The 26,603-nt window shown below is 40.0% G+C and overlaps 2 protein-coding genes across 2 annotated transcripts in view; one reads left to right on the top strand and one right to left on the bottom strand.

Annotated features, from left to right (window-relative positions):
* Window positions 1-6,172, top strand: part of Kat2b (lysine acetyltransferase 2B) — a 99,879-nt gene extending 93,707 nt beyond the window's left edge. Inside the window, exon 18 of the mRNA XM_028766602.1 lies at window positions 4,130-6,172. Coding sequence (XP_028622435.1) covers window positions 4,130-4,323 — 194 coding nt within the window. The 3' untranslated portion in view covers window positions 4,324-6,172. The remainder of the gene's footprint in view (window positions 1-4,129) is intronic.
* Window positions 6,173-10,867: 4,695 nt separating this feature from the next.
* Sgo1 (shugoshin 1) lies at window positions 10,868-26,232 on the bottom strand. Its single transcript, XM_028766605.1, has 9 exons — window positions 26,126-26,232; window positions 24,864-24,998; window positions 24,589-24,736; window positions 23,799-23,995; window positions 19,855-19,931; window positions 17,879-17,922; window positions 15,247-16,044; window positions 13,007-13,196; window positions 10,868-12,798 (listed from the first exon to the last, which is right to left on the bottom strand). Exons 3-9 carry the CDS (start codon window positions 24,728-24,730, stop codon window positions 12,690-12,692), a joined length of 1,557 nt encoding a protein of 518 aa, XP_028622438.1. The 5' UTR covers window positions 24,731-24,736; window positions 24,864-24,998; window positions 26,126-26,232; the 3' UTR covers window positions 10,868-12,689.
* Between the last annotated feature and the right edge of the window lie 371 nt (window positions 26,233-26,603).

Below are 26,603 nucleotides of genomic sequence, written 5' to 3'. Positions count from 1 at the left end.
ACCATATACATAAAGGTCCCACCTACCCTCACTCCCCAAGAAGGAACCTCTCTATTAGCCCTGGCTCACCGGGATCACTATGTAGACTAGGCTGTCCTTAAACTTACAGCAGTCTACCTGTTGCAAACTTCCAAATGCTGAAATTAAGGGTGTGTGTCAATATGCTTGACCACATAAATCTTTTTAAAAAAGATTTGAAGCTAACAGAATGAGGTTAGATTAAGGTCCCTTATGGCTAGACTTTCAGAGAGAAAAACTCTAGTAAGTGATTTTTCCCCAGACTGTGGATGTATATTTCCTTTAAATTTTTTTCTTAAAACTGTATTGTTGTGTGTGTGTATGGTGTATACATGTAAAGTCAAGTGTCACAACACACAGTGAAGGAGAGATGGCAGCTTTGTGGAGTCAAACTAGGGTCATCAGGTTTGTGCTGTAAGCACGTCTACCTGTTGAATCATTTTACCAGCTTCTCTATATTTCTAATTTAATCTTTTTCCAAATCCAAAAACTACAAAATATGCTTCTAGATTATAGAATTATAGAACCTGAGCTTTACCTTTGTGGGGGGTAACAGGAACAATAGATTCAGAATCATCAAATTTAATCACCTCATCAGCATTCTGTGACAAGAAGCTAAAGCAAAATCCAGAGGGTTTGTTTGTCCTCTTTTTCCTTGTGACCTGTTCCCAGTGTCCGGGGCCTGGGAGTTGGGGATGGGAAGAATCAGGGACTCACTGCCTCCTGTCTCTTCATGGCAGCCATTTTTATGTAGATGTTATGTGTGGTTACTGGAGGATTTCAACAGAGTGTGAAAGCTCTGTATCTATATCATTTTCCCCAATTGATTTGCTCTAATATATTGTAATGTTAGAAAACCAAAGAGAGATGTGACATAGTGTAGAATTCTGACTGGAAACATCATCTGGGAAGCAGTTATTTTCTGCTTCAAACTTCTCTCTCTCTCTCTCTCTCTCTCTCTCTCTCTCTCTCTCTCTCTGTGTGTGTGTACATGTTGGTACCCAGGCCAGAAGAGGTCACCAGATCCCCCTGGAGACTGCATTTCTGATAGTTTTGAACCTCTTGCTGTAGAAGCTGGGATTTGAACACCAGTTGGAGTGCAAGAACAATCAGAGCTCTTCACCTTTGAGCCATCTCTCCAGAACCTCTCAACCTCCTTTTTATCCTCACTGAGCCCTGTTGAGCTTAGGGAGAGTAATTAATTCTTCTCTCAGCACCCATCCCCCACTGAACTGGCAGAGCTATCAGATCTCCTCAGTCAAAATGTAATCACTGCCTGCATATGGACAGGTCTTGCTTGTTTCCACTAAGAGGCCTATGAGCTTCTCCAGTCAGGTACTATTTGTGTACACAGCTGAGGAGAAAACTTGACTCTACTGCTTAAAACTGATGATGCCTGAGAGATGTCCCTAGGCAAAATTAACTAAAACATTCAACTACACTTTGTAAGAGCAGAGTAATATTATTTCCCTGGGAATGTGAAATGTCTAATCCTTTCTTGGAATGAGACAGGACTGTTATGCCACATCAACACTTGCTCTGTCCCTGTTGCCTTAGAATTTTTTTGAAACCACTCCTTCTCTTTCCGTCATGTTCTAAAACTTCTTCTCCCATATGGATGGAGTCTAACTTGTCTTGGGACACATACAGGGGACCTTGGCTGAGTACTCTTCCCTATGTATGACTTTTCCTAGCATGTTTCTCTACTTACATAGAGTTCCCAGGTTGAGAGGTAGAGAGGAGGGAAATAGAGTAATTTAATATAGCTCCATGTTTCTTTGTATTTAACATTGTGTGTGTGTGTACATGCTTGCATATGTGTATATGAGTACTATGGCACATGTGTGGAAGACAAAGGACAACTTGCAGTAGTTGGTTCTCTCCTTCTGTTCTGTGGTTTCCATCCAGATTGGCACCCATCTCATCAGCCATCCGTATTTATTTTATACGCCCCCCCTCCCCTTTTTGGTCAGTTCAAAGAATCTAAGATATCTGGAAGAAGAAAGACATTATCCTTTTATAAGAACAAGTGTGGAAGGAGGGATGATCCAGTTGTACTTCTTTGGGAAGGCTGAAGACTTTTGTGAGTCTAGCTTTGTTTCTGCTAGCAACCCTTTGGATTTATAACCAGGCCCATTCCAAGAAAGTTTGAAAAGCTTAAAACCAACTTCTGAGGTTTTCACTTTTTTTTTTATTTTTTAAAAAGTGTTCTGTCTGTCTGTCTGTCTATATGTGTGTGTGTATGTATTTATGTATGTATTTATTTTTCAAGATAGGGTTTCTCTGTGTAGTCCTGGCTGTCCTAGAACTCACTTTGTGGACCGAGCTTGCCTTGAACTCAAGAGATCTATCTGCTTCTGCTTCCTGATTGCTGGGGTTAAGAGTCTGCCACCACACCCCAGTCATAATTTTCTTTGTAAAATTTTGTGTGTAAAAGTGTTTGCAAGCACATATGTATGTATACCATGCATGGGAAGTGCCTGAAGAGTTATAAAAGGGTCCTTGGGCTGGGCAGTGGTGGTGCACACCTTTAATCCTAGCACTTGGGAGGCAGAGGCAGATGGATTTCTGAGTTTGAGGCCAGGCTGGTCTACAGAGTGAGTTCCAGGACAGCCAGGGCGACAAAGAGAAACCCTGTCTTGAAAAAACAAAAATGAATGAATGAATGAATGAATGAATGAATGAATGAATAAAAAAGAAAGAAAAGGGTCCTTGGATGTCCTGGAACTGGACTTAGAGATGTGAGTTATGGTTGTGAGCCACTTGTGGATCCTGGGAACTAAACCTGTGTCCTCGGCAAGCTGGTGGTCTTAATCCCCAGCCACCTCTCCAGCTTCCAACCTTGTGTCAGATCGTCTCTGTGCACATTTCATCCTGTTTTGAGTTGTTATTTTGAGGTGGAATATCACTGGGTAGGCCTCACACTCAGTCCTTTCGCTTCAGCTTCCTGGATGCTGGCTTACCTCATGATTCATTCTTTTTGCACTTTATTTTCAATTATCCTCTACAGGTTTAGTTTTTTGTTCAGTAACTTTACTCAGAGGCCCAGCTTCCTTCCTCTTCTTTCCTTAGTGAGAACTGTCCCTCAGAGGTATTGGGAATTGAACTCTGGTCCCCTGCAGCAACAATATACACTATGTATGTATGTATGTATGTATGTATGTATGTATGTATGTGTGTATGTATGTATTTTTGGTTTTTCGAGACAGGGTTTCTCTGTGTAGCCCTGGCTGTCCTGGAACTCACTCTGTAGACCAGGCTGTCCTCAAACTCAGAAATCCGCCTGCCTCTGCATCCCAAGTGCTAGGATTAAAGGTGTGTGCCACCACTGCCCGGCACAATATGCACTATTAATTTTAGCGAGGGAAATAGATTATTTTTGGCTGGAGCAATGGTTTGGCACTTAAGAACACTGGCTGTTCTTCCAGAGGATATGCGTTTGATTCCCAACATCCACGGAGTTGCTTACAATCCTTTTTAATTCTAGTTCTAGGGGATTCTATGTCCTCTTCTGACCTCAGAGAGCACTAGGCATGTATGTGGCACACAGACATACACAGAAACAAAATATTTATACAATTGAAATAACAATAAATAAGTAGATTATTTGGTAAAGTTGGTCATTTTGACTTAATTGATGGACCCTCAACCAAAAGTCAGTTGTTTTACTATGTTTTATTATATGTGCAGGTCACTGATATATTTGCAAATATGATACTAATTTCTTTGTATCATACCAGAACAACTGAAAATTTAGTAAGCTGAGCTCAGCTCAATAATTTTTAGTGATCAAAGATTCTGTGCCATTGTTCTGCCTGCCCCACTTAGCATCCATGAGTCCTCCACTGTCTCTTAGCCTCCTCATGCATAGCAAGAGATGGGAGCAGACGACTATTGACGCTAATTTTAATGTCAGTGCCTGTGCAGTGTTATATAGAAATCCTTCTCAGTAGAGTACTTAATAATTGGTTTTACTTACTCCCACACAAGAATTTTTCTTTAATATAGCATCAGAGTGATAGAAATGTAAGCAAATCAAGAGTGTAGATTTCCCCTTGTCAGTTGCTGAGAGGGAGGAGTCAACACTCAACTAATGTTGTTTTCTGTGCAGATCTGAAAACCATGAGTGAACGCCTCAGGAACAGGTACTATGTGTCTAAGAAGTTATTCATGGCGGACTTGCAGCGAGTGTTCACCAACTGCAAAGAGTACAACCCTCCCGAGAGCGAGTATTACAAATGTGCCAGCATCCTGGAGAAGTTCTTCTTCAGTAAAATTAAGGAAGCAGGGTTGATTGACAAATAATTTCTTTCCCTTAGACACACATCAGCAGTGTGCCTAAAGCAGGTCATTTAGGTTTTTGGTTGCTTTTGTTTTTTTTGTTTTGTATTGTTTTTTTTAATTGTACATCATATGTTGAAGAGACTTGTAATAATTAGCACTTTTGAAAAACAAACAAAACCTCCTTTTAGCTTTTCAGAGATGTATTTAAATGGAAATCATAGATTTTTTTTTTATTTTACTTTGTGGAATAGATTTTAATCTATTTACTCCTATCATGTAATTTTTCTCTGGCATGTCCAGTAGCTGACTATTGCATGGTAGATGATCAGGGGCTTCCTCAAAACCTGTATGTGAGGAAATTGCACACAGTACCAAGATTTGGAGGAATCTAGAGAAAATTTTGACCATGAATGTCTCCATTTTTTTCTAATGGAACATGAGAGTTTATTTTATTCTGAAGGACTTTAACGGTCCATGATACACCTATGTGGTGAATGAACTGTGTGATGTTTGAAGTCTCATTGTAGACTTTTTATAAGTATATATTTTTAAAACACTCATTTAGATGAGGTGCTTTGAGCAGTTCTGAAAAAAATGCAGCTTCCACAGTAGCAGCTGCTTTGACTTCTAAGGAAGGGACTTTTGATAAGCTCCTAGGGCTTTGATCATTCTGTCTACCTATCGCAGACTTGAGAGTGCACAACCACTATTTAATAATTCTTGGCAGATGTGTCCATCTCATATTTGACTTTGCTTGTGCAGGGCCCAACTTCTCAAAGATCCATTCCCAGGCCACAAAAGTGTCAACTTGAAAACATTTGAAGTTGAGTCAATGTTAAGACATATGGTCTCAACAGGAACCCATGGGAGCCTTGCTCCAATATGTAAGGATTCTTTGTATTTCCTGGTACATTCAACCCCATCAGCAGTGTCTATGTGAACATTTCCCATTTGCACTTCCAGATTTGTTTGAGGTGAACTGAATTCTCACCAAAGTCTTGGCCAGTATTTTAACACCTGCATTGTTTTATTGGTCCAGGGTTATATCCCACTAACATTTGTTATACAATCTTATTAACCAATTTGTCTTGGGACTCCAGCTTAGTGCTTGGATTTGTTTCCTGATTACACTACATAGAAAAGTGGGACACCTGCCACCCCAACTCTGGGAAAACCAACTAATATATAACCATATTAAATGAAGGCCACCTTAATGGTCTTGACACTAATTTTTATGATCCAAATTTATAAACTGATTTTTTTGTAAAGGCTGAGGTTTTAAAAATGTATTTAATGTATGTTTTCTATCAGCATAAATTATATTGGGTCACTAATAGTCATTAAAAACAGCTTGCAGAGGTAGTGTGCTTGAAGGAAAATATCCTGGCATTGCTACTGAGTGCTGCTTCTGACATGGAAGGCATGCTATATGTTCAGAGTGTTCACTTTAGATCACACTGAAGATGGCTCGACATTTGGAAGTGTAAGGAACACTTTGAGTGGTGCCTAGACTTTTAATGAAGAATGATAATACAGGTTGCATTAAGTATCTCAGACTGGTTTTAAAACAGCTTTGTACCAATTTTGCTGAAGCGTCTGTCCAGCTTGGTATCCTGTGAAAGTTTGTTATTTCCTGGGTAGACATTCTTAAAGAGTATTGTCTTTAAAATCAGATGGTCTCTTCTATATTGAAAGCATTTTTTATGTTTTCTAATTTAAAATTAATATTTTCTTATAGATATTGTGCAATAAAGCAGAAGTAGAATGTGGTTTTTGCAAATGCTTTAACGGCCGACAAAAACTTTACATTTGTTAAAATTAATATATTGTACTGGTACAAAATAGTTTTAAATTATATTTTGAAAAACTCTGTCTGGTGTTGTTTTATTTCTCGAACAGTCTGAAGTTAAAAGAACAATGTGTCAGCTAGTATGAGCATCGATTGCTCTTAATCCTTAGCTCTTAAACACGTGACATGTCTAGAATCACCACTGTTGTATGAAGTTTTATAAACAAAACAAAGTAAAGCAAACCCTCCTTGTGGGGCTAGAGAGATGGACTGGGATTATTCACACTTCCAGAGGGCATAAGGTTGGTTCTCAACATCCAGATCTGATGGCTCATAACTGCCTGTTATTCCAGCTCCGGATCTATGCCATCCTCTATTCTCCACAGGCACCCCTACTCATGTGCAAATATCCATACACACATATGTACACATAATTAAAAATAAGATAAAAAAAAAGCCAGGAGGTGATGGTGCATGCCTTCAATCCCAGCACTTGGGAGGCAGAGGCAGGTGAATTTCTGTGTTCGAGTGAGTTCCAGGACAGCCAGGACTACTACTGTGCCACTCATTAAACCACTACCACTGAAAAAAATTTCATTCACATAAATCTCAGACGTTTAAAAACTATTTCCACTTTATATCTGTCACAGGAATGAGGAGAGGGCAAAATGCACGTGATTGTTAAAACAGCTTCCATCCTCGAAACTCTCAAGCGGTTATATCTGACATGAGCAAGAGGACCCAGTAGTAGCTGTGATGTTTTATGATTTCCTGAGCCAGAAGCAGGGCTTTTGCCCTTTAAGTCTTATGTAGTATCAAAAACAATGGTGTGAAAGGCAGGCTTCTGGGACCACAGGTAGAAGAGGGGCATGAATCCTGTCATGCTCAAAACCCTGGGTTCATTCTCACCAGTGACAGGGGAGAGGAGAGGTACAGATGGTTATGTCGCCCCATGTTCAAACTGTAAGTATGCTTAGTTGAGTCTCTCCCAAGTAAGAAACGGATGAGGCTACAGGGTCGGGGAAACAGATGTTGGATGTCCTCTTATACACGAGCTAACTTTTCCACCCTATACATTTATAGTAAAAAACCAAAAACCTATTTTTGTGAATTTATTCAATGTGCACGTGTGTGTGTGCGTGTGTCTTCCGCTATCACTCTTTACCTCATCTTTTGAGGGAGGGTCTCTCCCTAAACCTAGGCTCAGCTAGTTAACTGCCCCCGTTTCCAGCATGGGGTGAGGTGGGGGAATTCCAACTTATCTCCTTGTCATTTTCATGGCAAGTACTTTATCATATGAATCATCCCCTCAAGGTTATTTACTTTCTATGTAAGTGAGGATCAGTTCTGGGCTGTGAACTCTGGCTGTCAGACTTGGCAGCAAGTTGCCTTTGCTGGCTGAACAATCTTAAGCCCCCACCTCAACTTTTCATTACAGACAATAATTTAAATATCTACATGTAGCCAGGTGTGATGGTACAGGCCTTTAGTCTCAGTGCTTGGGAGGCAGATTTCTTTAATTGTGAGACAGCCTGGTCTAGATAGAGTTCTAGGACACCTAGGGTTTTGGAAAGACCCTGTTTCAAAAGAAAAAGAAAACAAACAACCCAAAGTGGCTACATTTATGGGTGAAATGACTGGGTTTTTCCCATTCCAAGTTACAGAATTTAAGCACATAAATGCTTAGATTGAGGTGCTGTGGACAGGTTAACAATCTATAACTGTTTAGAAGCCGAGACTCTTAATAGCAGCACTTCCTTTAACTTAAGAAATTCTAAGACTGGTTGCAGGCCTTGGTCTTTGTGTATTGTTCTGAGCTCTACAACTAACCAGAGTCTCCGAAAGACAAATGAAAATGTCCAAGAGAAAAAGAATCTGTTGACTTTAGAATACTGAAATCAGTCCAAGTTTTTATTTGCGGTATGGGAATTGGCCGAACATGATTTTTATCTCTCGGAATATTTAGATTGTTGAGAATTAATTCACTTGTCCTAAAATTCATTCTCCTGCCTCAGCTTCTAAAATGTTGCGATTATAGACGTGTACTACCCCAGTGGCTTCAAAAAGAAAGCACTGTATGATTTTGCATTTGTGTGCAGAGGGATGGGGCGTATGGTAGCAGAAGTAACCAGAATCATTGCCTCTTCTTGATTCAGAGCTTTCTGGTAGTACTTGCCATGTTTGTGTTGGATAAAGAGGTAAAGTTGAATTTAAAGTGTGATACTTTTATATCTTTTAATGAGATTTTATGTGTGGCTGGCTTGCATATATGTCTTTGAACCACATGGATGTAGTGCCCATGTTGATAAGGAAGGCATCAAATCCCCTAGCACTGGAATTACAGATGTCTATAAGCCTCTATCTTGGTGCTGGGAGTTGAACCTGGATCCTGTGGAAGAACAGCCAGTGAGCTTTCTCTTCAGCCCAGAACCAATGCTTTAGTTCTACATGTCTTAACTTGCCACTAACTACAATCATCTGAGGGCCTATCTGAGGAGTCCTCTAGACCAGGTTGGTCTGTTAGGATGTAGTTTTAATTGTTTGATGCGGGGAAGACCCAGCTAGCCATCATGGGCAGTACTAGTTTATAGGTTGAACCCTGAATGGTCTAGGATAGAGAAGGTGGAGTACTGGGCAACAAGAAGCAGGTAACATGGGTTCACTCATTTTTCTTTGCTCTCAACTATGGATATGATGTTACTAGCTGCTTGGGTTTCTCTCTTGACTTCCTCTTGGTGATGGACTATAACCTGGAATGGTAAGCTGAATAAACTTGCTCTCCTAACAAGCTTTTGTCACGGTGTGTTATCACAGCACAGAGAGGGAACTAGAACAAAGGGCAGGTGAAGGTTTCCAGATTATCTCTGCAGGAAGGAGCCAACAACACAAACAAAAGGATGCATAGAGGAGATAGTATCTACAAACTACAAAGGAAGTTGACTTTAATGTAATCACGGAAGTCCATTTTATCAGAGTAAGACAGCTGCCATCTTTGTCAGATTAGCTGTTGCATGCTTCAAAGAGTACATTACATGGGTTTGTTGATAGATGACAATCCTTCATAGGTGTGGATGCTAAAGGAGTCATGGGTCCTCAGCTTCTCTCCCAGGATCTGTGCCTTTGTAGGAAGTGTCTCTGTGAGGTGCTAGCTTATATAGGCTGAGAAAGCTAATGGAAAGGCCTTCGTTTATGCAGCCGTGATCCATGATGAGTGCAGACCTCAGTGCACCTGCTTTAGAGACTCACTCTTGGCCCTTAACCCCTTACGCATGCTCAGTAAGTCTTATAAACTCATGGTTCCTCAGGGTGAACTGTATGTTAAGACATGAATTCACTCCTTTTGGCCAGATCTTACAGACTGAATCAGGCCAACCCTCCTTGCAGCTCTCTCTGGGACAAAGTTAAGCAGTCTGCATTGTGATTTAACAACTGTCATTTTATTTGTCCCCTGTCACACATCCCCTTTGGTGGCCATCTCACATTCTTACTCTTGAGGTTCTTCTTGAAGCCTTAAATGGAAGCTGCTCATGCAGTGGTTCTCAACCTGAGTGTTGTGACCTCCAAATGCCATTGGAAAATATACATGTTTACGTTATGATTCACAACAGCAGCAAAATTACAACTATGAAGTACAAAAACAACATGAGGAACTGTAATGAAGGGTCACAGCATAAAGTGAGAATCACTACTCTAGAAGATCAAACTCAAATCATCGAGTTTGGGAGCAAGCCACCTTCACCTGCTATACCATCTCACTAACTTAATGCTTTGATAACTTTTGAGAGCTACATCTGATCAAGTATTGATGACTCTAAAGGAGAGAGATGAAAATTCCCTTATGGCCCTTCTTTTTAGTCCATAGATGAGCATAGTCAGTTCTTGCATTTCATCAAACCATGGCATTTGTATTCTTTGGATCTGGCACATCCATGGGTAGCAATATTTATCTTTCTTTGAGACAGCACTGCATTACATGGTATAGACTGGTCTATAACTTAGATCCCCTGCTCATGCTTTTGCCTACTGGAATTAAGACCTGAACCGAACCACCAAGCCTGCCTTCTTGTCAAGTTTTTTTGTTTTGTTTTTAGTATTTATTTTGTGTGTGCCAGAGGACAACTTCGTGGAGTTGGTTCTCTGCTTCCACTGTATGTCCTGTCATCAGTTTTGCTGGCAAATCCTATCACTGAGCCATCTCACTGGCTTGAGTCCCACCGCTTACTGTCTCCCACTATTCTCTAGGTCTCAGTTTATTTATAAATTACACATATTCATCTCCATGTTTGTTTTACTTTTTGGTACAGTATTCAGGGTCTCACACATGCTCTACTGCTCTATATCTCTGGAGCATACCCCTTACTGACCAATTACTGAAGAGGATTGATGCTCAGACCATTGAGTGCTGTCATGTGGCTGTAGCACACCTAATGAATCTTCCTTTAAGCCATAGCTCTCCATCTTTTCTAGAAGTGTAAAGCTGAAATACAATTTAACTCTATTTGTTTGTTCCATTTATCTCCTTATAGAATTGTTCCTCTTAATATCTTATATGTTGTAACAAACTAGAACAGTTAAATGCCAGCTTTTAAGACTGTTACTAGAGAAGGAATAGACACCAGGGAATTGAGATAACATGTAAGCCTGTCAAATGCTGGAGGACCTGGCTGGACATCAGGAAACACCCTGCTGAGGAGCCTGGTCTTTATAGCAGGCCACAGAGAACTACAGAATATTAACTGCAGTTGAAACTTTTAAAATAACAAGTGGCAACCGACTATGTCTCAAAAGAGGCCATTAATTCTGGTTTATTTATATGATATTATACAACCACAGAAATAACTATCTACCAACCAGGGAAGTCTCAAATTCTTAAGTCAATTATAAATGATACGTACAACATATATAATACAATATGGATTTTATAAAAATGTTGACACAAACCCCTTAATAGCCCATGAGTAAACCCTACAGCAAGAATACAGAAAGGCGAAGAAGACTAAAGGTCTAGCACCAGCTTTAAGATAAGTGACTGGCATGGAGTGAGTGAGCATCACGGTGACACTAGACACACTGATCTATGAAGTAGCCATTTAAGTGTCTGTAGCAGGAAGTGGATTTTTGCTTTTTGAGACCAGTAGTACAGCTAGTCTACATGTGATCCTACTGACTCAGCCTCTACGGTGCTGAAATTACAGGTATGTACCTATCAGGCTTTGGAAAGCTTTTTTGACAAAGGTCCAGAAAATAAACATCTGGGGTTCTGCAAGCCAAGCAGCAAAATTTAATCCCAATATTTGTTTTCTACTTTTAAACTACAGAACAACTAAATTTAGCTTGTCCTACACAGTTGCAGTCTATCTCTATGTAGGCTGCACTATAGTAATCACAGCTACATGGGGCCCACTGAGATGGAAACTGGACTTTTAATTGCATTTATTTTTAGCTAAAATGGTTACTTTCAAAGTACCATGACATTGATAAATGATAAATGAAGTGGCTGAGGACTGCTCTGACTGCTCCTACCACACACAGGCTTGTGGCTCCTATCCTCAGCGCTGTAAACAGTGGCTAAAAATGTGAGGCTGCGATGGATGAGAGGGATGCTCATGAGTGACAGAGAAGCACTCTCAGTCTGATGGTAAATGTAGGAAGTCATGCAGATGTGGGTAAACTCTGAGATGAACACCAGAAGGCCCTTCTGATACCTTAAAAATCTCCTGTTTGAGGGGGATTTATCCCTGGGCCTTGCCCATATGAGGCAAATGTACTGCTGATTTAATGAATATTGAAATGTCTTGATGTTGGCCCTGGAGGCTGCAGGTAGGAAAACTTGACAGGACAAATCTAATGAGAAGAGAAGGGGGGAACGTTGGCAGGGAAGGGGAAAGAGGTTCCCGCTAAGATGGGAGTGGTAATGGCCAGAAAGGAAGATTAATGAAGATTACCTAACCATTAGGAGCAGATGGAAACCACAGTGGCGGTCATCACAGGCTTCATCTTTAACAATGGACCTACAATGATTTAATTTTAAAGACATACATATACACGTAGAAATTCAATTTTCTGAACTGGATACTTACATTTTGTTCATAGATCAAAACCAGAAGCCCTTTTATTCACACTTTTACACTGTAGACAGATCACACGAAGGGCTAGCCGGAGGTCCATGACATGCAATTATTTTGCTGAGGAATAGCATTGTACTCACAGTTTCACAACAGTTACCTTGTCCCAGAACCCAATTCATTAAATCTCTTGATCACGACTCGATACACATTTTACAGGAAGAATCAATACGACGGAAGGGATCCTCACCCACTTATGGTATATCTTACTGTGCCGGTAAGGGTTTATGAAAGATCTACATCCTATGTAAGTTTTGTATGCTTCAAGTTTTCTACTCTGCAATTCTCCTAGTTAAGGAAAAAATAAAGACGGTGGAGAAGTTTTAGATGTTGGGAGTAATCCATACAAAGTATAGGTCCAAGGGACCCTTTTGACTCAGAGCATAAGGGATGGTTCTGCCCATTGTGCACTGTCTCATAACACTATTAGGCAAAAGAGAAGAATCACCTTCAACAATATCCAATCAAAGGAGTTATGCTTTCTTTTTTCTTCCTTTAGGACGTCTCATACCTTTTTTCTGCTTGAAAATAGGAGAATTCAAGAAACACAAGTCTGTGAAAGGGTCCCCTCTTCTTAGCTTCCTGAAAGTGAAAAGAGAGAGAGAGAGAGAGAGGGAAGGAGGGAGAGAGATATCGAGATCTTAGGCATGATTACAAATACTGAGTTTCAACTCAGCACAGGATTATTCTAAATATATACCAGCTCAAATATTATCCACTCATGACCAAAGCTCTGTCTTCAGTGCTCCCACAAGAGTTATTACAGACGAGTCCACACAATGATACTTACGAAGCGAGTGTTGGCTCTTTATAGCTTGTGATGGTGCTACACCTGCGTTTAGACATAGACACTGCTGGGCTGTCTTCATGTCGTTTTGGAGCTAGAGAAAGCTTCCTGATTTTCACTATAGGGCGCTGCAGGATATTGGTGACATCATTTAGGCTACAATGAGGTGACTCTTGAGTCTCAGGTAGGTTACCTACGATACAGTATTTATTGAATATGGACCAGTGGATAAAACTATGCTCAGTTACATACTATAAACATAAAAAATACCTAGCACAGAAATAAAACTATGCTCAGTTACATACTATAAACATAAAAAATACCTAGCACTTCATGGTCAGTGATTAAAAATCTTTCAATTGCTTTTTCTTCTTTTTAATTAAGATAATGTAGAAATTATGACAGACATAAAGAACCGCTAGCTACAACAGAATGTTTTACTAAAACTCAACATTCTTCCCCAAAAGCTTAGATGTTATGAGTTGGTTTAAAGCATGACATTGCATTTAGTTTTTTATTGACACTTTAATACTTAGAATCATCAAGGCACCAGTCTCATTCAACACTAAAGTTTGTAACACTGTTGGAGGCCCACTGACCACAAATGTCCTTCACTTCGTTCCATTAAACACACAAGAACTCTCAATCAGTCCATGAAGACCAGGATAAAATGTGTTCCTGTTGGTGCTAAGGTTAACAAAATTCAGATGTCTCTCCCACCATAAGTGCCTGGGTCCTTCTATCCCTGAGATCAAGATGTCTCTCCCACAATAAACATCAAGTTCCTTCCATCTCTGAGAAATAGGTGTCTCTCCTACAATAAACATCCAGGTTCCTCTATCCCTGATATCCAGTTGCCTCTTAAATCATAAACATCACGGTCTCCTATCTCAGAGCTACATCTATATTGGGAGGCAGGTACCCTATGCATAGTGAGAACACTGTAAGGAAATCTCCAATGGACTAAAAAAGAAAAACCAGAAAAATTATAACTGTGAAATGATTTTAAGCTAAGCATCCACAGACTACAGAGTATCTAAGTTTCAGCCTGTCTTCTCGTCCCCCAAAATAAATACAATTCCAGTATTAATTGCATAGAGTACCTCCAATGACAGGATTAGACCAGCTGCTGTATTCTAGAATTCATAAACTGTAAGTATTTATAACCACAGGAAAACTTGTAAAGCTACACAAATTCTAATTCAAGAGATAGGATGGAACCTATGTTTGTGGCTGTTTTCAGGTAATGCTAGAAGTCTGGGGTCAAACTACTTCAGTGTTTTGTTCTTTTCAAAAGAACACAAAAAGTAACAGTAGTTCAATGAAGGCCTATGTTACTCAACTTCAATAATTATCAAGTTTGCCAATTCGCTTCAATATATTCTATTATCATAGCGTTTTTATTTAAAGCAGAGCAAACAGATTTATTAAGAAAAAGAGAAACAGCTACTGAAAGTGGAAGGAAGAATATCCATGGTATATTGTTTAAAAAACGGAATCTTGCAAGCTACACTATCCAGCTGATCAACTAGGAAAAGTTGATTCATTGTTTCAGGTTTTAATATCCTGGTTAAACAAACTGAGAAGGTTGACTGAACTGTTACAATGTGACAACATTTTGAAGATGATAGGACTTGACAGCATGCCCGGGAATCAAGACTCCCAAAGGAGAGTTTTTGTGAGTAGGTGCAGGCGGATGACTAACACTGAACCACTTTGATAATAGAAATAGGATAATAGATAATAGAAAAGGAAGAGTTTCTCAGTCAAAATTTTCAGCAGTCAGATGAGACAGGAACTCCTTGCTCTCTCATAAACTCACCAACTAGAAAAACAAGTTATGGTTCCTGTTAAATCAAATATATAAGTCCATTCAAATGAGGTTTTTCATTTTCTAGGTGATCATGAGTGTAAATGTCTTTGAACTCAAACCAATCACAAATACCCTGTCTTCTCCTCATACTACTCAGAAGTCTCCTTTACGGACAGGAATCAGTCTGAGGGAAGTAATAATCATGTAAGATTTACATTTGATGTAGGTTGGAACAACACAGCCATGTTTCCATTTTCCGCCCCCTACTATTTAATCAGGCTGTAACTACCCCTACAGAGAGACAGATGGGAAGTCTCTAACCTCCTCCAGAGTAACAGATGGTAGGTACAGTATCTAAGATTACACCCACATCAGGGGCAACCATTTAGCAGAAACATTCAAAACACAGGCAAATAAGCACGCTGCTTACCAGTAGGAGTTGTAGATGGCAGCACCTCCTCCGTCTTTTTTTCATCTGGGTACTTAAGTCCTCTTTTAGACGGAGGCCTGGTAACTGGTCTGTCTGACTCTGTGTAGTCTTGCAAGTGCTTGTAAGGAGGCAGGTAGAGGTCATCAGACTCATCCTCAGAGGTACTGCATTCCAAGACTGAGTTGCTGCTGTTGGTTTCTCTATTGGAGTCAATGCTCATTTTTTGTCGGAAAGGGGTGTGGTGAACACTCTCTTTTATATTGAAATCGTAAGCATCACTAGAACCAATACACCTATCCAGTGTAGTAGGGGGTAAAGCCTGCTTATCTTTGCCTTTGTTGCCCTTACTCCTCAATGAGAATTTTGATTTGCATCTCTGGTTGGTTCCTCTTTGCTCTGCTCTTCTTTTTCGTGGACATTTATGCTTACTTTCTATTTGTTCAGGTTTAGATGGTAAAATGATTTCTTGTGACTTAGTAATCTTTGCTGTGTTAATCAGTCCAGAGCATAAGTTAATTTGGTCTTTGTTCCACAGAGAAACATTTTGTTCTACATTTTCAAGTCTGTGCAGGGTTATGGTTAGGTCTTCACATCTACTTCTTTTAACTTCCAAGGACTGTCCCACTCTTGGACTGGCTTTACAATCTTCCAAAGCAGTGGAGTGACTTATAGTACTAACATCTTTCCTTGAGCGGTTACGGAAAGATACAGTACTAGGCAAGACTGCATCAGTAGACTCCACTTTATCTGAATCAAAGTCGCAACCTAGTGTCTCTAGAGTAACAGTAGGACTTGGTTCTGGACATTTAAAAAACAAATGAAAAAAAAAAAAAGTGTTATGCTTCAGAAATTTACATTCCAAGAATATGAGAATTCAAAGTTGCAGCAGTTATTCAATAGTTCCTCTGTACTTACTATAAGTAAATTAAAACCTAGACAGCTCAACATCACCATCTATTTACTCCTCATATTTACTTGAACATAAAAACAACACCAGCTGAACAACGACAGCTTACATCAGCACTTAAAAATACTGTTGGAATAAAAAGTCCAGATGTGTCTAACTCATACTTGGAAGACAGATGCAGATAAAGAAATCCGGCTTGTGCTACACAGCTCTAGGACTGCTTGGGCCACAGAATGAGAGAGACACTGTCTCAAAATAAAACAAGAATTGAAGTCTGGTGCTAGCCTTTAATATCAATACTTAGAAGAGTGAGGACAACTTTCGAGTTCAAGGCCAGATCTACATAGTGAGACCCTGTCTCAAAGAACAAAACAATGCCCCAACATAAGCAAATAAATACTCATTATATATACATTTTAAGAGGGGTTTTACATGCTTGTGGTTCAAAGGTTTATAGAAAAAGCCTTTCTGTTTAATCTGTGAACACAGAGGAAAACTTTAAAAGTCCGAAGTAGGTAAATATACCGAAGCTTAATTAGTTTTTCAAAGTGATTAAGATTTGGATAATTGCTGATTAGGTCTTTCTCATCTGGCTTAGCTTACTCAAATTTCATCCATGTTGTGAAGCTTAGTACAAAGTGGTATCCTCTCCATTCCTTCTGATGAGATGTTTTATTTCCCTGAGGCTACAGAAAGGAGATTATATTCCTAGACTGCAATAGGATTAACTAAGTCAATTTATGTAAAATGCTACAGCAGATAGCAGTTGGTTACAGCTACAGATACAACCACAATTTATTCTCATAGACTTGGTACAATGAACAGATGTGTTGGTGTTGTTTGTTATGACAGGGTCTCAACTGTGTACTCAGAAGGCCTAGAACTCTTAAGCCTACTGTTGTACTGTGCTAGCTAGCTTTATGTCAACTTGACACAAGCTTGTCATCTGAGAGAAGGAAGTTACAATTAAAAAAAAAAAATGCCTCCATGAGATCTAGTGTAGGGGTGTTTTCTTAATTAGTGATTGATGTGCAAGGACCCAGTCCACTGTGTGTGGTGCCATCCTGGGGTCGGTAGTCTTGGGTTCTTTAAGAAAGTAGGCTGAGAAAGCTATGAGGAGCAGGCCAGTAAGCAATACTCCCCCAGTAGCTCCTGTCTCTAGTCCTCTAGGTTCCTACCGTGTTTGAGTTCCTGACTTGATGCTGAACTGTTATATGGAACTGTGAGTGAACAAAACCAAGACCAAAACAAAACAAAACAAAAAACCCTTACCAAGCTGCTTTTAGTTATGGTGTTTCATCATGGCAGTAGTAACTAAGACATTCACCCTCCTGAATGCTAGGATTACAGGTACAAGCCCCTACTCATACCTTGGATGGACTATTTTAATTTTATATCAGTCCACATAAGATAAAGTTACTTAGCCAGGCAGTGGTGGCGCACACCTTTAATCCGAGCACTTGGGAGGCAGAGGCAGGTGGATTTCTGAGTTTGAGGCCAGCCTGGTCTACAGAGTGAGTTCCAGGACAGCCAGGGCTACACAGAGAAACCCTGTCTTGAAAAACAAAAACAAAACAAAACAAAACAAAACAAAAAAAAGATAGTTACTTTGAGCAGAATAACAGATAAACAAACTTAAAAGATAAAAAGAAGAAAGAACATGAAAAACTTTGTCAGGTTACTTGTTCACAATGATCAGTATTTTTAGATTTCTACCTGACTTACCTGTGGTTTGGTATGGACAGTCAGTTTCTTCAAGAGAAATTTGCCTTAAAGAATAACAATGAAAAACAGATATCTTAGCCATTATGTCAAAATAAATTTAGCACTTTCTCCAGCTATAAGCTTGCTGTATCATTTCAAAATTCTAGTCCAAGTCTCCATACCTTGCTTCCTATCCTAGAAACCCCCAAAACACTGATGTTGCTTACATGAGGCCTAGTATCTTTTCTCAACTACTATCAACTTTCACTGGAAGAAACAAAATCAAAGTAGACAGTTCCTTCTGAGAATGTGACATGATCTAATCTCCTGCCACAGTAGGAACAGTCTTTCATCTCTTTAGGACCTGCATCGCTAGTGAGGCTCTCATGCGGTATATGCTTTAATGGTGTCAACTACAGAGTCTTCTGAAACTGCTTAGTCTCCTTTGTTTTCTTTAAAACTTCCACTCTTTTTTGATTCATGAACCAAGTTTTCTTCCACTTAAAACCTGTTACTGATAATCTGTAACTTTATTCTTTGTAAAAAATTTCTACTTTATGCTATGAAAATTAAAATATAGGTTTGGTAATAAAGTACAAGGAACAACTAGTTATCTTGAAATTTAATAAAAAACTGATACCTTGTTTCATCTAACTTCATTTGTCAGATCTTAAAATCCAACAGTTTAAAAAGGACAAAAGTTTAGTAGTGACCTGTGGGGCTGGAAACAGTATTTACGCCTTCTTCTGTAAGAAAGGTGCAGACTGCCAGGCGGTGGTGGCGTGTGCCTGTAATCCCAGCACTTGGGAGGCAGAGGCAGGCAGATTTCTGAGTTTGAGGCCAGCCTGGTCTACAGAGTGAGTTCCAGGACAGCCAAGGCTACACAGAGACACCCTGTCTAGAGAAACAAAAAAAAAAAAAAAAAAAAAAAAAAGAAAGGTGCAAACTTTACAGGTCTAAAAGCACTGTCTGTGACACTCACTCTTGGGACTATATGCCAAGATCTGGAAGCACTGTCTGTCCTCACAGCTCGGGAGGGAGTGGCCCCTGGCACAGTGGCACATGCCAAGGGCCACACACCCTGCAACACACACAGCACATGGGCAGCACCGCCAAGGCTGAGGTCTATGCAGAGTGAAGCCATATTTTGTAGTTTTCCTAGTTTTTATGTTTCAAGTCAAGGTTTAGCCATGTAGCCCAGGCTATCTTTGAATGTCCTCCTGTATCAGTCTCCTAAACATTGGGGTTACATACCCAGTGTGATGTTCTGTATTTTATCTGAAGTTTTGTATCTACGGCTATATTTGTTAGTCAGACTCACTGAGCAGTCTAGTTAAGAGCTGGATATTTCATGCTGGCAAAGAGAAAAATCAGTTTTCTCCAATCAAGTTGTACTAGGTATATTAATTTTACTCGAGGGCAGGCCCTATGCCCAGGAGTGGTGGCAAACACAGAAGACTCAGTAGATTTTTTGTTCTGTTTTTGGCTCCGCCCCCCCTTATCTTATTGGTCTTTTGCTTGTTTGCTCTGATTTTCATTTTTGTGTTTTTTTTTTTCCTCTCTCTTGAGAGAATGAAAATAAAGTTGGTTGGGCAGAGAGGATCTAGGAGTTGGGGGGAGGGTAAATGATCAAAATATATTGCATGAAAAGATGTTTGATAAAAAGAGATGGGTATTTTCATATATATAATTAAATCTCCATAGTTCATATAAGAACATAAAATACTCCCTCCTACAATGAAAATATGACATGCAGAAAAACTCGACTGAAAGAAAACAGTTAAAAGCCTCGGAAAGTTTCTAACTTTTAGTCATTAAAGCAACTAAACAAAAGAAAAAGATAGCTCTGATTTTCTATATACAATAGTATTTTAGTAACAAATTCTCTTAAGTATACTCCCAGTAGAAAAAGCCTCAGAATGTAGACACAAATGATGTCAGTTTCCTTTTACAAATGGATCAGTATTAATAGAAACAATAATGAAGTTGGCACTAACTGTAAGGTCTTCACAGACAAGTCCCTGGTCGTACTGTCACTGCTGGAGACCACTTCTGAGGGATGTCCTTTCCAGTCCTGTTAATATATTAAAACAAAAACAAAATACCCCAGCATTATAAGTATGTACTGCTATGTAGTATACACATGCATTTTGCATTATGAATGTATTGTTGAATGAACAAACACATCTGCTGACAGTCTACAGCACTGAGATGTAGTTTCAGGACCTAGGATTCCAACAGCTGAAACACTGCACTCTGCCTCTTAAAGCTTAGATTTCACTGTACACCACACTCTTCCTCTTAAAGCTTACAGTCTAGTGTATAAAAAGAAATTTTAAAAACGATTCAGCAAGATAGGTCACAGGTAAGATCACTCGTCACACAAGCCTCATGATGAGTTGGATCTGTGGAACCCATTGTGGAAGGAAAGAATCAACACCCGGAAGTAGTCTTCTAACTGTCACATGCTTGCTGTAGCACATGTGTCTCTCCTTCCAATGAAAAGAGACACATGTCTGACTTTTACACAGTGAAAAGTGCAATGAAGGTAACACCAGAGTGAATCGAGAACAACTAAAGTTGAGAGCTCTATTACACAGGGATGCTGACGTAAAATATAAGAACTAATCAGCTGTTGAAGAGCAGGAGGAAGAAAAAGCAGTGAAAATGGCAAATACCAAAGTTGTGAAACAGGAAATGTCCTGGTAAGAAAATAGGCCGATGTGGCTACAACACAGAAACTGAGAACTAGCCAGCTAGCAAAGAGCCCCAAGAGCTATAACTGTGATAGGAAGGTTAGTTTAAGTGTGATGGAAACTCATTTAAATATTAAGTAAGGCAGTAAAATGATCAGTTTTCAAAAGGCCAGTCTGGCCCACATGAAGCATGGCTCAAAGAGGACCCAGGGTAGAACGAGCTAAGAGGTCAACATAGCAAATGAAGATAGGAGACTAGGTAGGACTGGAGCTAGGGCTCTAGTGGTAAAGCCTGTGGATGTGACATTAATAAAAAAAAAAAAATGCATAACCCGAGGGGTCTGTGACATACTCAAGAGTTAAGCACCTTATCAAGGAGTTTTTGTCAAGGGTTCCATCATTCTCAACATTTAGTAGATGCCAATACTTGGAAAAAAAGAATTCCAACCACATGCAAGGACTGAATGTAGATTGGGTGATGGTCCAAGCGAGTGAGCAGGTGACTTCACTGAGATGAGTAGCCGTTAAGGAGGAAGAACTGGGCACAGCTTAATCTTAGCACTCTGATGCTGAGGTAGGAAGGAATATCAATGTAAGGCTAACTGGGCTTCAGACTGAGCTCTGGGCTAGCCCAGGCTATATAGAGAGACATGCCAAGCTTCAACAACAACCAACCAAACAAGGAGAAAGGCAGAAGTGCACAGCATTCTTGAGAACTGGAAAGCAGAGTGCTTCATATAAAGTCTGTTTGAGATACTTTCTAAAATCAGGTAGTAGCCCCGAGTGTATACATTTGCATCTGTGTTTAGGCTTTGATATATGAATTTGATTGTCTCCAGAAGTCAATTATATAAACGTGGTAGGATTTAACATGTGTTGGGGGCAACAAACATTTACAAATAAGGAAGCTGCCAACACAACTAACATAGAACATCAAGAACGCAGGGCAAGTCTGATGGCAAGAAAATTAACGGATCAATATTTTTAAGTAGAGAGACTGCATATCACTACAAGGTTAAGAAACAAGAGCAAGCCAAACTTGGCAGCACACAAGTTTTGGTGATCTCGACACATAGCAACAGAGTATAGTAAGGACAGAAGCTATGCACATGGTTTAAATGAGGCAGAGTTTTACTATACAGACCTGGCTGTCTAAAACTAAACTCCCTATGTAGACCAGGCTGGCCTTGGCACTTACAGAGATCTGAATGCCTCTGTTTCTCCAACGCAGGGATTAAAAAGGTGTGAACACCATGCTTGGCCACCCTCCCCTTTTTTTTCTTTCCCCATTTTTCTTTTTAAAGTTGTGTTGTGGGGGAGAAACAAAGAAAAAAAAAAAAAACGGATGGAAACCTGACCAACAGTGGTTTCATCTTGAAGGCAAGAGTTTCTACAGACACTACATCTCTTAAATATAATATAAATATACCACATTTAAAATATAAAGATGTACTGTAAAACACAGGAACTACTAGAAAATATTAGTGCAAAAGAAACATGTTTAAAAAACTTCCCTTCTTTGTCTACACATATTAAAACATTATTTACTAATTTGGTGGGAAAGCATGTGGAGGCATGTATGGATATCAGAGGACAACTTTTTTTTGGGGGGGGGGGGTTGGGGAGGGGGGTACAGGGGTCAGTTCTCTCTTTCCACCACGTGGAGTCCCAGTGACTGGACTCAGGTCATTAGGCTTGTATAAACGGGTGGCAAACACCTTTACCCAATGATGTCTCCAGTTCCAAATCTTCACTCCCTCCCCACCCCCCAATTACTTTTGTAGCATTGGGGATGAATGAACTCAGGACCTTATGCGTTCTAGACAAGTATTCCACCTCTGAGCTACAGACCCAGCCCAAGAAAACCTTACACTAAAACATCTTAACCCGCTCAGGGTGGCACTTTAAACCTAGCACTTAAATGGCTGAAGCAGGTAGACACTCTGTGTTTGGGGGCCAGCCTGGCCTACGTATTTGACACCCTGTCAGAAACAAACAAAAAACCATTAAGCTCTCTGCTACTGAAAAAGTCAACCTTGAACACTGAAGTACAAGCATAGGATAGTTCAGAACAAGTGATCACATACATGTATGATAGAAAAATAAATCGAAGCACCTTATTTTAAATGCTAAGTATATATCAGCAACTAACTAGAAACAATATACTTTACTGAAAACCATCAACAGATGGCATTAAAGGCGCTAGAATAATTTTTTTTCTCCTACTGTTTTGAGGCTTATGTCATTAAGTAGTCACTGAATATTGGTTCTTCTAATTTCAGTCAAAACTCTGGGAAGTAGGGACTGGAGGTATGGTTCAGCAGTTAAAGAGTGTGAACAGCTCTTTGGAAGAAGCCAAGTCTAGTTTCCAGCACCTATTTCAAGTGACTCAAAAATGCCTGTAACTCCAGTTCAGGGAGGACCCAACATCTCTGGCCTCCATGTACATACACACTCACATGCATATACTCAGATGCACACATACACACATATGATTAAAAACTGTAAAAATGAGGAATTGTTTAAAACCTGGAAAAGCTCCTGGGAGATTAACTGACTGAATAAGGGGGGGAAAAAGATTAAATGTTGAAGGAAATCAATCTTTAAAGAGTAACTGAAATCTTAAGAGAAAAGTCATGAAATCATACATAGGCTTTAAAAATCTCTTCTAGGGCTGAAGAGATGGTTCAGCGGTAAAGAGCACTGACTGTTCTTCCAGAGGTCCTGAGTTCAATTCCCAGCAACCATATGGTAGCTTACAACCATCTGTAATGTGATCTGATGCCCTCTTCTGGTGTGTCTGAAGACAGGTACAGTGTATTTATATATATAAAATAAATAAAATCTTTAAAAGAGACGAGGTCTCACTGTGCAGCTCAGGTTGGCCTATAACTTGGGTCTTTCTGCGTTAGCATTCTGAGTTCTGGAATCACAAAACTGCAGGTATGCATGACACTCAGGAAGAAATAGCACCTTCTAGAAAGAACTGTCTTCTATACTGTCTATATACATATTGTATGTGAGGGTACATGTATGTATGTTACTTATTTCTATATAACACCTTATTTCAGTTATCCTCTGAACTCCATACAAAACACACACACAGAGTAAATGAATATAATGAAATATTTTTTTCAAAAGTGACTCTCCAAAGATCACTTAGAATACTTTCCATATCTAAATAGTTTTACAAAGCTGCACTGCATATAGCAAAACTACACAGAAAAGTTTTGTACTGAATATACCTGAGGGGTTTCTTCACTTTGTCGGGAAGTTAGCTTCTCTTTCAGTGTATATAGCTGACATGTAAGGTAGTAGCATTCTCTTCTCAGCTGTAGGATGATATCCTGTGCTTCTCTCACTTTGGATTTTTCATTTTGCAAAGCCAAAACTAACAACCTGTTGTTGTCTTGGTAATATTTCAGCAGTGTAGAAGTGTTAGCTATGAGATAAAAATTTCAGTTATTAAGCCTCAACCTAGAAGATCAATCAGGGGCTAGAGACATCTCTCTCTCTCTCTTTTTTTTTTTTTTTGGTTAGGTTTTTCGAGACAGGGTTTCTCTGTGTAGTCCTGGCTGTCCTGGAACTCACTCTGTAGACCAGGCTGGCCTCGAACTCAGAAATCCGCCTGCCTCTGCCTCCCAAGTGCTGGGATTAAAGGCATGCACCACCACTGCCCGGTGCTAGAGACATCTCTTAATGGGTAGGAGTGCTTGCTAAGAAATCAATGAGGCCCACAGTTCAAATCCCCTAAAGAGCCAAGTGTGGCCCTATACACTGGTAACTCTATCTACTCTGTCGGGAGAGGGAAGGTAAGGTGTTGAAAGTGTGTAGACAGGCTGCCAGGCTAGTTCCATGTTCAGTGAGAGACCCTTTGCAGGGGAACAGGACAGAGATTAATAGCAGGGCTCCAGAACTTCTGCTGCAGCAACACCCAACCCCACTCCACCCACAAAGAAGAATGTATACTACACATACAAATGCCACACTTACAAACCAAAAATGCTATAAGAAGTCAACACAGAAATCTCTTACTGGGTACTTGGCATGGTGCAACAATAAAGGACTTGCGTTTGCCAATCTCCGCCAAGTTTTTATTCCTTTTTTCTTTCATTCGCTTCTTGATGTCTTCAAGAGTATCTTGAAAGGACCTTTTCTGACACCTTTCCTTAACCATCTTTGTCTTTGAATTAAAAAAACAAAACAAAACAAAACGATGAACACTTCTCAGATATTTTCAAATACAAAATTTGAGAAAGAAAACACAAGTTGTTCAAAAGGAAGGGATTATGACTCACTTCAAAACTCACTTCAAAAAAGGCAGTAACTTCGATTTTTCAGTTTAGAAATATTAATAATCAGGTGTTGTAGAATAATCCAAGCTACTAAAAAGGCTAAAGCAGGTGGAACATAGACTCAAGCTTGGGCTACATAGTAAAACTCATCTAAAACAAAACAAAACAACAAAAAAAGATGTTAGAATCAAGCCATCATAAGAAAAAAAATCCTATAAAATGTCATTCATGATTTTGCCATAATCTTATCTTCTACTATTTCATAGGAAAGTATTAATTCCAGAAAGTATCAATTATTCATTTTATTGTAAATACTCATTGGCAGTGTACAACATTCTAGGCTCTATGGGAACTTATTTTTGGATAGGATATTGCTGTTACCCAGTCTAGTTTTGAACTTAAGAGCTCTGATGTCCCTCCTACCTCAGCCTTCTGAGTAGCTGAGTAGACAAATGTATGCGACATAAATAGGCTTACTTTTCTTACAATGTTTATAGTCAACTTTTAGTGTTTAGGATTACAGTATTAGTTCAGAAGCAATATATATATATATATATATATCTGGGTTTCTGTTTGGCAGCTTTTCTCTAGTAATTTTGGAGCTGAGAAAACATGTATTCATGTCAAAAACAGTAGTGTGCTTCAAGCAACATAGACTTTCAGGTCTCAAAATTATAAATTGTTGCCAACCACAATGTGTGCATATAATTTTCACCACAAGAACTATCTTGATTCATCTCCTCTTAGTTCTTGAATCTTTTCTTGAGTATTTTCACCAGGACTTATTTTCCTCCACGCATAATGAAGCCTTAAATAGGAACTGTATATCTTATCTAACCATTTATTTTTACCAATGTACATATGATAGACTGGAGCGGGGAGTTCAACAGAACAAATGCAACTACTTTTTAAAAGAACGGGTGGGTTGTGTAAGACAGCCAACTAGTACCATCAAGTTTTAAGAGTTTGCACTGGAGACATCTGAATGACATGCAGAACAATGATGAAGTTAAAGTTGATTACAGCCTGTGTGTGTGCGCGAGCACAATGGGATGGAAACCTGGCCTTGAGCCTGCTAGGCAATAATGTGTCAGCCATCCACAGACCCTCCCCCGCCCCTATTGGATACTTTAAAAGCAAAGTCATATCTAAAAAGCTTTTGTTACTATGGCTGAGCAAAAATAGGTTACAGCAAAAGCTCTTACAATTTCAGGGTGCTTGCAGAACGCGTCGTCCCGTCGGATACCTCCAGTCCTGCGGCCCGTACCGCTCCGTACCTCGGCCGCTCACGTCCGGGCGAGCTGATGCAGCCTCCCGCTCCGCCATGTAACCCTCAGCTACCGCCACCACATTCGAAATCCTGCGTTGCGATTATCCATTGGCTGGCCGGAGGTCGTCACGTGACACTTCGGCCCGCCCGCCTCCGTAAACCCAGCGCCGGGTTCCGGGAGTGGCATCATGTGACGTATCGGCGCATGCGCCGCTGTGGCTGGGGTGTGGTAGAGAGGGGTGGAGTCACGCTGGAATTGAGGCCTTTTCTCGGCGCCTGCCTTCCCGAGGCCGAGTTGCGTTGCAGCTTTGAGATTGGGTCTTGTCTGAGTGCCGTCCTAACTTCCTGTTAGGTCTGGGGTGTCGACGCAGGCTTGAGAGCCGTGCTCTGGGAAGACTGAGGCAGGAGAATGACGAGTTTGAGTCAAGCCTGAGTAGGAGCGCGAAAGATCAAAACAGATCCTGGCTTAGCTTGTCAGTGCGCCC

The sequence above is a fragment of the Grammomys surdaster genome, unplaced genomic scaffold, assembly GCF_004785775.1.
Source record: "Grammomys surdaster isolate TR1022 unplaced genomic scaffold, NIH_TR_1.0 169, whole genome shotgun sequence".
In the NCBI taxonomy this organism is placed as follows: Eukaryota; Metazoa; Chordata; class Mammalia; order Rodentia; family Muridae; genus Grammomys; species Grammomys surdaster.
Note: the sequence above shows the minus strand (reverse complement) of the source record. Positions and strands in the feature narration are given on the sequence as shown.

What these genes read in the sequence shown, in the direction of transcription:
- Sgo1 (XM_028766605.1), bottom strand. Translation starts at nt 24,730, where the DNA reads ATGGTTAAGGAAAGGTGTCAGAAAAGGTCCTTTCAAGATACTCTTGAA. An exon ending in CTGTCCATACCAAACCACAG is followed by an intron (nt 16,045 to 17,878) that starts GTAAGTCAGGTA and finishes TTAAATGTCCAG; the next exon opens with AACCAAGTCCTACTGTTACT. An exon ending in GCCATCTACAACTCCTACTG is followed by an intron (nt 13,197 to 15,246) that starts GTAAGCAGCGTG and finishes ACTGTATCGTAG; the next exon opens with GTAACCTACCTGAGACTCAA.